Source organism: Macrotis lagotis, chromosome 5 (assembly GCF_037893015.1).
Source record: "Macrotis lagotis isolate mMagLag1 chromosome 5, bilby.v1.9.chrom.fasta, whole genome shotgun sequence".
Lineage (NCBI taxonomy): Eukaryota > Metazoa > Chordata > Mammalia > Peramelemorphia > Peramelidae > Macrotis > Macrotis lagotis.
In genome coordinates, this window is record NC_133662.1 from 165,261,082 (window position 1) to 165,274,574 (window position 13,493).

Consider the following 13,493-nt stretch of genomic DNA (forward strand, 5'->3'; position numbering starts at 1 on the left):
AAGTGGTTTACCATTTCCTTCTCCAGCTCATTTTACAAATGAGGAAACCAAAGAAAACAGGAATAAATGCCTTGACTAGGTCACACAGCTAGTAAGTCTCTAATGCTGCATTTGAACTCTGGTCTTCCTAACTTCAGGCCCAAACTCTATCTGTGCCACCTAGCTACACTATTTATTATTGATCCTCCAGGAAAAGAAATAAAACTGATCAAGGTATTCATTTGATTTAATGTGTTTTATTGTTGTTTTTATGTTCACTAATGTTTCTGTCTTATCATTGGCTTCCTTGTATCAAAGGATAAAATAACACATTTTAGCAACTTTTGTCATATAATTATATCTTCTCTAGATACCTTGACAGGAAGACATCTAGCCTCTGTTTAAATATTTCCAATAACTAGAAGTTCAATATTTAATGAAAAAAAGTAGTTGATAAGGGAAAAAACCAGGAGAATTCATTATGACTTTTCATAGTTTTTTTTTTCCTTCAAAGTGGAATAGCCATAAGGACTGACAAGAAACAAATGAAATTAATAAACAACAGTGACTTTGAGCCAATAAATTTCCCTTGTTGCTGTTCTGTCATTATGCATACTCCATAGACTGTTATCTGGGAGCTAAGCCTTTCATTATGGTTTCAGATGATTACAACTGTTAATATAGTGTGTTCTGTAGTAGTTTTCAGTAACTGATTTAGGGCTAAAGTATCATATTTAAAAGACTTAATTAGGATTGGTGAGGGGAGCAAGTTGTGACCATACAACTTTGATCTGCTTTCAACAGTTGGCTTACATAAAGTTGGATTCCTAACACTCTATATTCTGAACAATTTCAGAAAATAAGCATCCTTTTAATACAGTTTCTCTATACTATAGGTTTTGGTGTTTTGAAGTCTTTTCAGTTGGAGATGGGCCATGATTTATTGGAGAAGAGCCATGGTTCTTTGTCCCTAGCCCCATTTGAAATTCTTAGTACTCTTTAACTCAATCCTTTCCTCACATAAGGAATTTAGTATCTGGTTCCTGCAAATCTCTCAAACCTTGAACTTCAAGTGAGGAGGGAGGATTAGTTTCCTATTCTGTAGTTTTCTGCAGCTGTTCTGGGACTCAGGCAGTGGGAATTCAATATAACTAGATCAGAGATTCTAAACCTGAGTTCCATGGGCTTTAAAAAAAAACCAACAGCAAAATTTTGTCAACTGCATTTTGGTATAATTGGTTTTACTGGTAGTCCTATATTTTAAAATTTATGCATCTGAAAGTATTATTCAAAAAGGGGGATCATAAGCATTTTCAAACTAACCTGGGGGTCTGTACCACATACACACACACACACACACACACACACACACACACACACACAGACAACCTCTGAACTAGACCTTTGTTGTTCTTCATGTTCTATCTCGACTTGTTTGTATTGACTTTGCTTCTCTAAATGTACCTTATATTTAATTTGGGAGAATCATTAAAAAAAAAGTCTGATTTGAAAGACACTATAGAGATTCTGAATCTGAACCTTTCTCTTTTATTAGTCAACAGACTCAAGAAAATCTTTAGCAGATCTGATTTTACTAACCTAATCCTGCTAGTTCAAATAACCACCTCCCCACAAAAAAAAAAAAAACTCTTGGAAAATGTCCTAATTTGGATGGCTCTCAAATATCTGTTAACTTGGTTAAAAAATAAAATTTGAAGATTCTAAAAGATAACATGGGGAAATAGATTAAGCAGTGCTTTTCCTTCTGAGTTTACTTCCTAGTTATACTATCTATGTCTTGTGTGTATATTGTCTCACCTACGAGAATGGAAGCTCCTTGAGGGTGGGAATTGTGTCTCTTTTTTTTACATCCTCACTGTGTCTGACACAGTGAATATTGATTGATGATGATGATGATGATGATGAGGGTGGTAATGGTGGGTGATAGTGGTAATATTGATATTGCTATGTAAATTTGATTCTAAAAGTTGTTAATAAACACATTAAAATTTACCTTAAACTTATTTTGATAATTGTTTGAGTTCAAATTTTTCACCTCAAAGCAATTTACCATTCAGTAAAAGAAGATATTTGGAAGTATGTTAAAATTTCATCTCTTGTATTTTTCAACAAGCTTATCATTTGTCAGTATTTGTGTTTAGAGGCAAAACCTTTAGAGTCAAGGCTGTCAAATAATACATTTTTCATAGGATAACTGTATAAGAAACTCCAATTCATGAATTTGTTTATGGTTTTTCCCAGAAATATGATGGCAAACACAATAATTCTACCATCTATTGTGTAGATTTTTCTCTATCACTTTGAGGTTTCACTTTTCCTACCCCATCACCCTGTTTGCTTAATCTTTGCTTTGAGTTCAATTTGGTTCTGCTTTGATAATTTAAATTCATTATTCAAATAAATACAAACTCAAAGAAAAACTCTTGCTGGGCTCCTTGATCCTGGAGTTTGTAGCAATTTACACTCTTGCCTCCACAAACTCCCAAGGCTATTGACTTTTGTCGGATTTCTGAGATACAAACAAAATGTCAGAAGGTTGAGAAGCCCCAGGACTTCGATATCATTATTCTTTATGCAAACATTGCTCAGTAACCATGTGGTTTCCTTGAGATTGCTTTGGGATAGTAAGAAGAACTTTTTTGAAGATATCCAGTTGAAGTCTCTGGGTAGGATTGTTCCCCAAACCCATGATTTTCTTTTTTCCCCCTTTTTTGTTCTTTGCAAGGCGATGGGGTTAAGTGACTTGACCAGAGTCACACAGCTAAGTAAGTATTAGGTGCCTGAGGTCAAAATTGAACTCAAGTCCTCCTGGTTCAATGGTGGGTACTTTATCCAGTGAGCCACCTAGCTTCTCCCAAGCCTATGATTTTCAAGAAGTTGTTCTTTTTTTGGCAAAGAAGCTAAGAAAAGGCACTCTTATTTGGTGAGTTCATCAGAAAATAAGATAATGAGTGTTGATTATAGAAGGGTATATGAAACAATTGTGTGTTGCACTTAAGTTTCAATTTTCCCTTAACTGGTGCATCAAAATACCATTGTGTTTGCTATCAGATTTTGGAATGCAGTAATGGTGTAAAGATTTTCATGCTCTAGTTGACATTTCATGGGGTTACTTCCTCAAAGTGAGGGGCCATGGAATGTTATGTTGCTCTTGGTTGAATGCCATACTACATTGTTCAGCTCAGGGTAGGGGGTTTTATTTATTTTTCATTTTACGTTATTTCAGCTGTTTTCACTTTTTCCTTTATTTTTTTCCTGCCTCCTGCAGTGTTCTTTTGCAAACATTACTGAGAGCCATTTCATTATGAGATCTTTTGACTAGTACTCTCAGACATAGGTCTTGGGGGAGCAGTTTTTCTCTATCTAAGCAAGCTCAGATAGAGTCTCTAAGTTGAGACAGATAAAATTCAACTCACTGTGAATCAACACCTCTATAGAAATCGAGGTTTTGTACAGAAACTTTTATTCTGTTAGAAAAAAAATCCTTTAAGTTGATGGATTCATGCTTCATTAAATGTTATATGCTTATAAGCAAAACTAATAACTACAGAATAGAACAATGAGTTATATCACTTAGCAAAAACTGTTCATTTATAAATTAACATTTGAATGAAGGATTCTTGAGGATTTTTATTTATTGAAGATTAATTTTAAAACACATTGATTTTAGCTGTTCCAAAATTGCATTCGGGGAACATCATTAGATTTTTCTCTCATACCAATAATTGAAAGACATATTTTAAAATGGAAAAACTTTGTCTAAATCAGTTAATTAATTGTGGCTATTGACAACAACACCAATTATACAATCACAATGTGAGTAAAATCTAAATACAGTTTTTCTGTAAGTGAATATATAAACATACTCATGTTGCCTACATGTTTCTCACTATTCAATTTATCTTATTTTCTAGAGGTCAATGAACAAGTAAGTATTGTTATCTTTAATAAAAGAATGACTATTTTCTCACAGTAGTATTACTACATGCATTATTACTGAAATGACAACTGGAAACTGATATGAAGGATTCATCTTACATAATTAAAGATAACTCTATTACTGATACTGAAAAGAACAGGAGTTTTTAAGGTATCCTTCTCATTGCTTTCACAGGATTATCTTGATTGTATCAAAGACCAATCCAAGCTTTCTCTGGGGGCTGAAGAAAGATCCGCCCTTTTTGGAAACATACAAGATATCTACCATTTCAACAGGTAAGTTAATACTGAATTATGGACAATTTGAAAACAACCAGATTATTAGTTTCTAAGATCTATGTAGCCTAACTTCTTAAGAGATCTAACTCTTGAAAACTGACCATCTGTAATCCTCCACTTTTCAGAGGATTATCATTCTTTGAAAATTTGAATTTAAGTCCTTATATAGTTTCCTAAGTACAATATTTATTCTCATCAAACTTCTTTTATCCTGCAATCCCTGGAGAGATGATCTAATTATAGGTCTACAGAATGATCAGGGTTATTTTCCTTCTATACAAAAAGTGTGCAGACTCAAAGTTATGAGTTTTATGGGTTTTCTCAAATATTTTTTGGGTATCTCTTATAGTACCTATTACAATCCTGAGCCCAGAGGAACTTGAAACATATTTCATTAGTTGATTAAAATAATTAAATCTGACTGAAAAACATTTTTGTGCTATAGCTCCTCAATTTGGGGAGAAAAATTATATCTTGTGGCTACAAATAGTTCATCATCATATTCCTGACTTCAGTAGTCATTTACTAATTGCCAGCCATGATCAAATTCTGTGTTAGGAACTGAACTGGAGATCCAAAGTCTAAGCCCAAACTGTCCTTATAAATTTTGTATTTTTCTTTAGAGAAATAGAGAAATAATGTGTATAAAGATAAGTACAAAGATAAGTAAAGACATATATGTGTATGTATGTATAAACACATACATGAATATTGGGGAAGCCAGAGAGAGACCTAACAACTCAGAGGATTTTTTAAAAGGCCTTGTGTAGGAGTTGGCATTTGAATAAAATATTGAAGTTAAAGATTCTAAGAAGTAGAGATGAGGCTATACCTTCCAGTCCAGGAGGACAATGGTATAAAAGGTAACAAGATGGGAAATTGAATCTGGTTTAAAAGGAACAGCAAGTAGAGCATTTTGGTTGGAAAGATGGCTGGTACCAAATGACTAAGGGCTTTAAATTCCAAAAGAAGAATTTCTATTTCATAATCAACAGGAACTCAGAGTACCTTCTTGAACAAGAAAATAACTTAGTTGGGCCTTAGCACCTTTGTGGAGAATGGATTCTAGGGGAAGGAGATTGGAGACAGAACAATCAGTATGCTGTTGGAAGAGTCCAAGGGAAAGATAATGACTGGGACTACAGGAGTTGTATGGTGGGGATAAATGGAAAGGGGCAAGAAGTGCTGTGGAGATAAAAATCAGTAAGACCTTTCATTTCATTTGTTATAGCAGGCCGGGGAGAGATAATAAAGAGCTGCAGGTGACACTGAGATTGAGAACTTGGATTCTGTAATAACAATAATAGCTCCTGATTCAGAAATAAGAAAAATAGAATGAGAGATGAGTTTTATGAAGAGAATGAGTTCTGTTTTGGACAAGTTGAATTTGAAATATCTGCAAACAATATCTAAAGGGTAGTTCATGATGTGGAAGCAGAGACCTGGAAAGAGGATTTAGAGATTGTAAGAGTTATCTACAGCAAGGTGTTTTTTTGAGGCAATGGGGGCTGATGAAATTCACTAAAAAAGACTGAGGTATAGGAGTAGGAATTAAATCTGTAATTCTACTGAGGGAGTTCATGGAAACTACCTTGACTGGTATAGATGACTCCTTCTCTACAAGTAAGAATGTTAGAGATTACCTGAGAGCCCTGATAATTTAAATGACTTCTCCTGAGTCACAGAACTGTAAATGTCAGAGAAAAACCTTGAAGTCAGGTCTTTTTGACTTTAAGACTATCTCTCTTTTCATTATGCCAAATTGTTCTTATCTACAGAGAGAATAGGGAGAAAAGGGAAAAAGAGGACTAAGGAACCTTGGTATTATAATTTAGTTGGGTTCCTTTGTAGTGTAATATTTTGTAGTCTTTACAAAATAACATGCATTTTTATGGGGATGATGTATGAAGTGAAACAAGATTATAATGTGTATGGAGCAAAAAGGGAAAAACAAACATCAAATTCAAAAGGTAAATTGAGGGTTTATACTTTTATAGTCTTTTTGTAATATGCCAGTGTTAAAAGTATTTAATTTAAGTTCCTAGACAGGGCCAGAGTTGGATATTTGTTACCTTCTAGCTTTTAATCCTTTGGGAAAGGAGAGTTGTGTCCACCTAACTTTCAAAGTTTACTGATACTATCTGAAATGATTGCATTTTCCTTCCTTTGAAGATTATATGATTTATTCCAGGACTGTTTTTCACCCTTGGGTAGAAGTGAACATCAAGATGGCTCCAAGGACATAGAATAAATTCATTCCAACTCACTAAACATTTATTAATCCTTCCCTGTGTGCAAAACATTTTCTGAGGGACTGACAACAAGAAGGCAGGAATTCTGGACCTCATGGTGCTTATAGGAGAATAAGGATTTAAGACGCCTAATAAATAATAAAATAGAAAGAATTTATAAAGCACTCTATATACACTGTCTCATTTACTCTATTCAACAAACCTTTTGATTATACGATATTATTATTCCATAGATAGATAATTAGTGCATCAGAGAAATACGGAAAGTGCTCTGTGAAACATGTTAGTCATCACAGAAATAAGAACAAAATTTAGTTTTGTTTCCAAGAAAAATTTTGCATTCCTGAATTGTCTATTAAAAAGATCTTATGGGGGGACAAAAAGAAAGGACTAAAATGAATGAATGAATGATTAATGAGTAAAATTGATGGCACATTATGGTGAGATATCCATGTAGTTACATAATTTTGCATGTTTATATGCACATATACATAATACTGTCTCATTTTGAAAATTTTATTTTATTTCATTTCATCTCAAGTTCTGGTCATCATCTTCAAGGAAAATGTGCTATTGTTTAAGAATGAATGGAAGGGGTTTTTTTGTTTGTGTTATTTTGCATTCCTTGTCTCATTTCCTTGGTTTTAAATATTATTTCAGTAATTCAAATCAAAACTTTTCAAGTATTCAAATATCTTCTTTTCAGTGATAATATTTCCCAGCAATTGTGGGACTTCTATGGTAACACACAGAATATAGTCATGAATATTATCTTTCTTGACAATGGTAAAGTGTTGGTTTGTTTCTTATGACAATCATTTTAATAGACACAATTACAAAGTGTCTGAAAAGTTTTAGTGTAGTTTTCAGCTATCAGTGCAACAGATTAAGACTTTTGGGATACCTGTTATAAAACAAAATTTCAGAACTGTATTACCACTTGTAAATTATTGGCAAGATTTTCCACACATATAAGTCAAAACAGTAGCAAGATTTGAAATCTTATAATTCATCCAGTCAAAAAGAAATGCTGATTTTTTTTTCTCTCTGGATGCTTTAGCTGAATTATTTAAAGTAACTTTTCATTAATTCTTCTGTCAAAGATAATAGAATATGTTTAATAATTGAGTATATATAGCTATAATATTTACATATATGCTTACATAGATGTAGAAGCCTTAATTGAAAGAGATGAACTTTAGATATATATGTTCTTATTTTACATATTACATGTATGGATATATGTAAATATATATATGTATATTGTTGTTTCCCATACAATTATGAACAAAACAGTCTAGATATCCAAGTTTGTAATAAATCCCTAAATGCCCAGAAAATTGTCTTAAGGGGAGAGGAAAGGAGATATGAAGGAATCCACTTATTCCCTCTTTTATTATGGGAATCAAAGGGAAAGAAATGCCAATGGTATTGTACAACATCCTCTCCTTAGAATAGAAATTTTCTAAATGCTGATTTGAATGTATCTGTAATAAGATCTCAGTGCATCAGTCTCATCACCCATATGAACATCCCTGGAAAGTATATTGTTAAGTTAAGTGATCTTATCCACAGCATTCAAAATTTTACCCATTTTCTGTAACTGATGGCTCCATATATGAATACAGTGCTAGCTGATGGAGACCATATGTTTTGTTTTGTTTTTTGTTGTTAGTTGTTAGGCCAAAATTAGCACAAGTAACAGAATCAATCCATGCTTTGTTGAGTATTAGTATCAGAAGCTACACAGAGCACACAATCAACTATGAACAAAAAGTATTGCATCAACTCTCTCTCCACTTTAGTCTTGGCTTTTAGCTTTTTTTAGCTTTTTCAATAAATATATTCAATATTTAAATAAATATATCCAATATTTAAATAAATATATTCAATAAATAAATTTCAATAAATAATTTATCATCAGAATATGGTTGTGGACCTTGATGCTGTTTTTGTACTCATTAAAAGCATCCAACAACATCAACTACAACATCATGCTAAAACGCATAGGAGCAAATCACATAGATTTACTACACATAGATGATGAGGTTGATGCATAATTGCCAGAGTTAGCAGAGTATTTGGAAGGCACAGGACAAATGTGTGGGAGAGAAGAGGTACTTGGGCTGCCTACCAAACTGAAGGTCTACGTACATAGCCTTTGCTCTGACTTCATTATTGGATTCCTATGAAACCTGTATAGTATACCAGTGCCATGCCAGAAAATGGAACCAATTCCATTTGAATTATCTTAGGAAGAGGCTGAAGATCACCTAGCAAGATAAAACAGTGGACACTAAGGTCCTTTCTTGAGTTGAACTGCCAAGAATTCTAATTCTTCTGTAGAAAGCAAAACTCCAATGAACTGGGCATTTTATTTGTGTACCAAACATACATTTGCCTAAAAGATGATTTTTATGGAGAACTCATACAAAGCAAACACTGAAATGGTGGTCAAAAGAATTGAGTTAAGGATACTTTCAGGTCTCTTTCTGAAGAACTTTGGTATCAATTGTGAGACATGAAAGACACTGGCACAGGATCTTCCAACATGTTGTGCCATACTAGAGAAGGAGCTGTGCTCTGGGAGCAAAGTGGAATTGCAGTGGCTCAAAAGAAATATGAAGTTTGCAAATTAGAGACAGCTCCCTCCCAAATTGTCATACAGACTATTTGTGCATGACCTATGGAAGAGTCTTCCAAGCTCATCTTGATATGATCAGTCACAACGAGACAGTACATTTTCTTCCATGGCAATTTTGGTTCAGATATCTCCAGGGAGGGATAATTCCCAAGGTAGTTCATTACTCTGTTGGATAGTTCTAATTGTTAAGAAGCTTTGCTTTTACATAGAGTAGCAGACCTCCTTTTATCAAAAGCATCCAAAGTTTTTCCCAAGGTTCTTTCTCTATCTTTGTCAAAAAGGGCCATAGCAAAATTTCTTCATCCCTTAGATTCTTTTAAAACTAGAAATAATTTTTTTTCAAATTGGGACTTCTTCAGATTACTTCTCATCCAAATAGGCTACAATTTATTCTTTTCTGAAACCAAAATGGATTTGGGGCCATCATCTTTCTTGCCTATACCATGTTATTAGAGGTGAGACACAAGACAGATACAATTATATAGCCTGTTCTCCATCAGTAAAAATCAGCTTGTAATATTTTTTGTATCTTTAAGTACACTTTGGCATCATCAAGTATCTGTAATTCCAAGACAATAGTAGACATCCCATCTTTGTCCCTCCCCTTTCCCAGAAAGCAACCCTGGTCTGAGCTAATGTAGCTAGGAAATTTAAGGGGAATTTGGTGCTGTTTATAGCTTATTACATTTTATATTCCCACGGGCACACAAACCCCTTGCAGATGCTCCAAGTTCAGGTGCCAAATGACCCAGTTAGAAGGGTGGAGAAAGGAAGTGTTATATGGAGCCAATTTCAGATTTAAATGGGAGTGGCTCCCTTTCAGGATCTCATTCATAATCAAATGCTGAAATCCTCAAGGTCATGACATAATTCTTGCTTTAACATTTACATCAATGGTCCAGGGACAGTTTGATAGATCTGTTACTGTACAAAAGGAAGCATTTTTTATTGCATGTATATACACATACACACACACACACACACACACACACACACACAAAGAATGCACTCAACTCTCAACCCCCCACGCCCTTCATGATGGACAGGGTGAAGGAAAAATTATTCTAACCCTAAAGTCCAGAAAACTGTAATATTGTTACTGTCTTAAGAAGTAAACATAATCTCTGTCCTGAGTTTTTCCTTTATCATGTTTTTATAACTTTGAAATAATATTTTTCTGCTTTTATATATTCCTTATCTACCTTTTTAGTTCTTTGAGGTCAGAAACTGTTTTTAGTACTAATTTAGTTCATCCATACACCAAAGATACCTCTGAACTCAAAACAGAATGAGAATAGATATTTGAAAGGGCAAGCACCTAGAGCTTGGTCAAATGCCAAGAAGGCCAAAGTCATTCACTGCATCCAAAGTTATCATCAGTCATCGTGGCTTTTGCCCTGCCACTGGATTTAGAGGATTGTGGAAGAGAGAATGAGACTGATGTCTTTGCAACTCTGCCTCACTTAAATCCAATTCACATGCAAGTCAAGACATGACTAAGATCATGATGTCATTAGTCTTTTTTTCAAAATTTAAGGGTGAACAGCAACTAAGATAGAATACAGGCTTTTTCTGACTGCTTGACTGTAAATTGATGGACAAGGGGCAGAGATGTGTTAATTCTAAAGTTTAGAATTCTCCAAACATAGGGGTAAAGAATGTAGTGAGGGGGAGATTCTCTCCAGTGTTTTCAACTTCATAGCAGCAGAAAAGACATAGGTTAGGTAGAATGGTCTTATCAAACTCAGGACGGCTAGGTGGTGCAGTGGATAGAGCACCGGCCTTGGAGTCAGGAGTACCTGAGTTCAAATCCAGCCTCAGACACAATAATTACCTAGCCGTGTGGCCTTGGACAAGCCACTTAACCCCATTGCCTTGAAAAATCTAAAAACAAAAAACAAAAAAAAACTCCAAACCTCCCCAGGTTATTCATTTAAAAGGTAGCAAACAAGTCCTCACTCCCTTCTTTGAAGCTTAAGATACAACCCCCACTTTCTTCTCTCTTTTCTTGCTTCTAATGCTTCACTGACTCTCTTTCTTTTTTGTCCCCATTATCTCTCCTTTTTTCTCTTCCTTTTAGCCTTAATGTGTATCTGTATGTACCTGGTCCAAGAATCTATGAGATATAACTGAGAATGCTTAGTTCCTTCCAAGAGTAGTACATTAAAATGCGCTTTCTCCCACTCCACTCACTTCTTTCACACTTTATATTGATGATCTTCCTTCCCTGGATTCCTTGTTGATATTTTGTGTTTTACTATAAAATTTCTTGGGTCTTAGGGAAAAATAATAGAAGAGAATATGGGGAAAGAAATGGTAGAAATGGAAAATTGACCCTCAGCTTCACACCTGGGTTTGAATCCTGCCTCAGGAATATTTCAGCTCTGTGACTAAGGAGCAATTCATTAAACCTCTTAAAATCTCACTATAGAATGGGAATGTTTGCCTCATTTACCTCACAGGATTGTGGTGAAGAAAATTCTTTGCAAACTACCAAGTGCTATTCATGATGATGATAGCTAACATTTATATAGCATTTATTTAGCCAGGCATTTTGTTAAGCACTTTAAAATCATGATGTCATTTAATCAACAATACATAGGTGCTATTACTATTCCTATTTGACAGATGAGGAAACTGAGGCAAACAGTGGTTAAATGACTTATCCAGGGCCATAGAGCTAGTAAATGTCTGAGGTACAACTTGAAATCAGGTCTTTCTGACTGCAACTCTGGCACTCTATCCACTATGGCACCAAACTGGAATACCTTTTTTATATTCTCTTCATCTTTAACTGTTTCTGCCCTCTGACCTTCTATTAAATCCATTGAACCTGATGGTCAAAACACTCTCATCCACTCTTTTCCTGTCTTTTAGTTTTGATTATCTTTAGTGATATGAATTGGACAAGAGTGAGGAAGGATGGGGAGACGATACTTGAAAAGTTCATTTTTAACCCTTTCATCTAGGCATGTTGACAAAATAACTAAAAAAGAGTTGGGGATATTAAGTCAGAGAAAATGTAAAACAGAATTAAACAGTATGAGAAAGTACTAGTCAATGCAAAAATATACAGATGTTGGCTTGAATGCAAAAGCATATTTGTTTATACCCCAGGATGAACGAGTAAGAAATAGTGAATCAATCAACAGTTATTTTGTAAGATAGGTAAGTGTCAAGAGAATACAAGAAGTATAAGAAAGGATTCCATGGTTAAGGAGCAGGTAGTATCATTGAAGAGATAAAAGATGAATATATTAAAAAGATGAAAAACTAGGGGCAGCTAGGTAGCGCAATGGATAGAGCACCAGCCCTGGAGTCAAGAAGACCTGAATTCAAATTTGCCCTCAGACACACTTAATAATTGCCTAACTGTGTGACCTTGGGCAAGTCATTTAACTCCATAACCTTAAATTTAAGAAAAAAAAGAAAGAAAACTGGATAATTAAATAGTAAATGAAGTGCATAGACCAGTAGTCTCTCAGCATGTGATTGCCTTGGCAATCATATCTCATATGTTCACTCTACCCCTATAATCATAGGACATGGTGCCATGAACTCCAAAGCCTATGTTTCAGGAAGGATACCAGCTCAGTTATCTCTTCATTTCCAATGTGGTTCCACTCTTGTAGACTTTTCCATCATGGCATAGTAATGGACAACTTCTTTCTGTTCTTCCTACTAGGCTTCCTGTTATGTATTATCTTCACCCCTTTGACTGTAAACTTTTTGAGAATATGGAGATCTTTCTTTTTCATAATCATAGTGCTCAGTACATAGTAGGGCACTATAAATAAATGTTTATAGACTGAGTGATCTTGCAATACTTTAGTAAAAATAATTTGGAAAACACCCTAAATATATGTGTGTATAGATATATATTCATTTATGAATTAAATTCATGTGCTACTATATTAACATATCATTTTTATTATAAAACAAATTGAAAAATTAAAAGATTTAAATAAATCATTTTATATTATTATACAAAAAGACTTTTGCTCTCATTATTTTTTTAAATCTTGGTTTGATTTTTGTTCTGATACCACAATTCTAAGATTTGATTCTAAGTTTTGTTTATTGTCATGTTTTGTTTTCATAGTTGTCTTAACTGAAAAAGATAGCTCAAAAAGACACCTCAATTCCAAAGGAAGATGTGTGTTAATAGATGCACTGATTGTAATGGTACTCATTTTTCAATTCCATCTACCATTTAACCTCAGGCTTTTGTGGAAATTGAGATGATTCATTTCCATCTTCCCTGATGTCAATTCATTTCTTTAAAGAAATTAATTGGAAGATGCCTTTGAAAAATTTTATTTTGAAGTTTTTTTTAAACTTACTCGAAAATTCCATTTCCAAGTTTCCATATAGAGATA

General features: G+C 34.1%; 1 protein-coding gene across 4 annotated transcripts in view; it reads left to right on the plus strand.

Annotated features, from left to right (window-relative positions):
* Positions 1–13,493, plus strand: part of PLEKHG1 (pleckstrin homology and RhoGEF domain containing G1) — a 270,972-nt gene that overhangs the window by 211,161 nt on the left and 46,318 nt on the right. For all 4 annotated transcript variants that reach the window (XM_074187815.1, XM_074187814.1, XM_074187816.1 and 1 more), the window contains one exon: positions 4,115–4,215. In XM_074187815.1, coding sequence (XP_074043916.1) covers positions 4,115–4,215 — 101 coding nt within the window. The remainder of the gene's footprint in view (positions 1–4,114; positions 4,216–13,493) is intronic.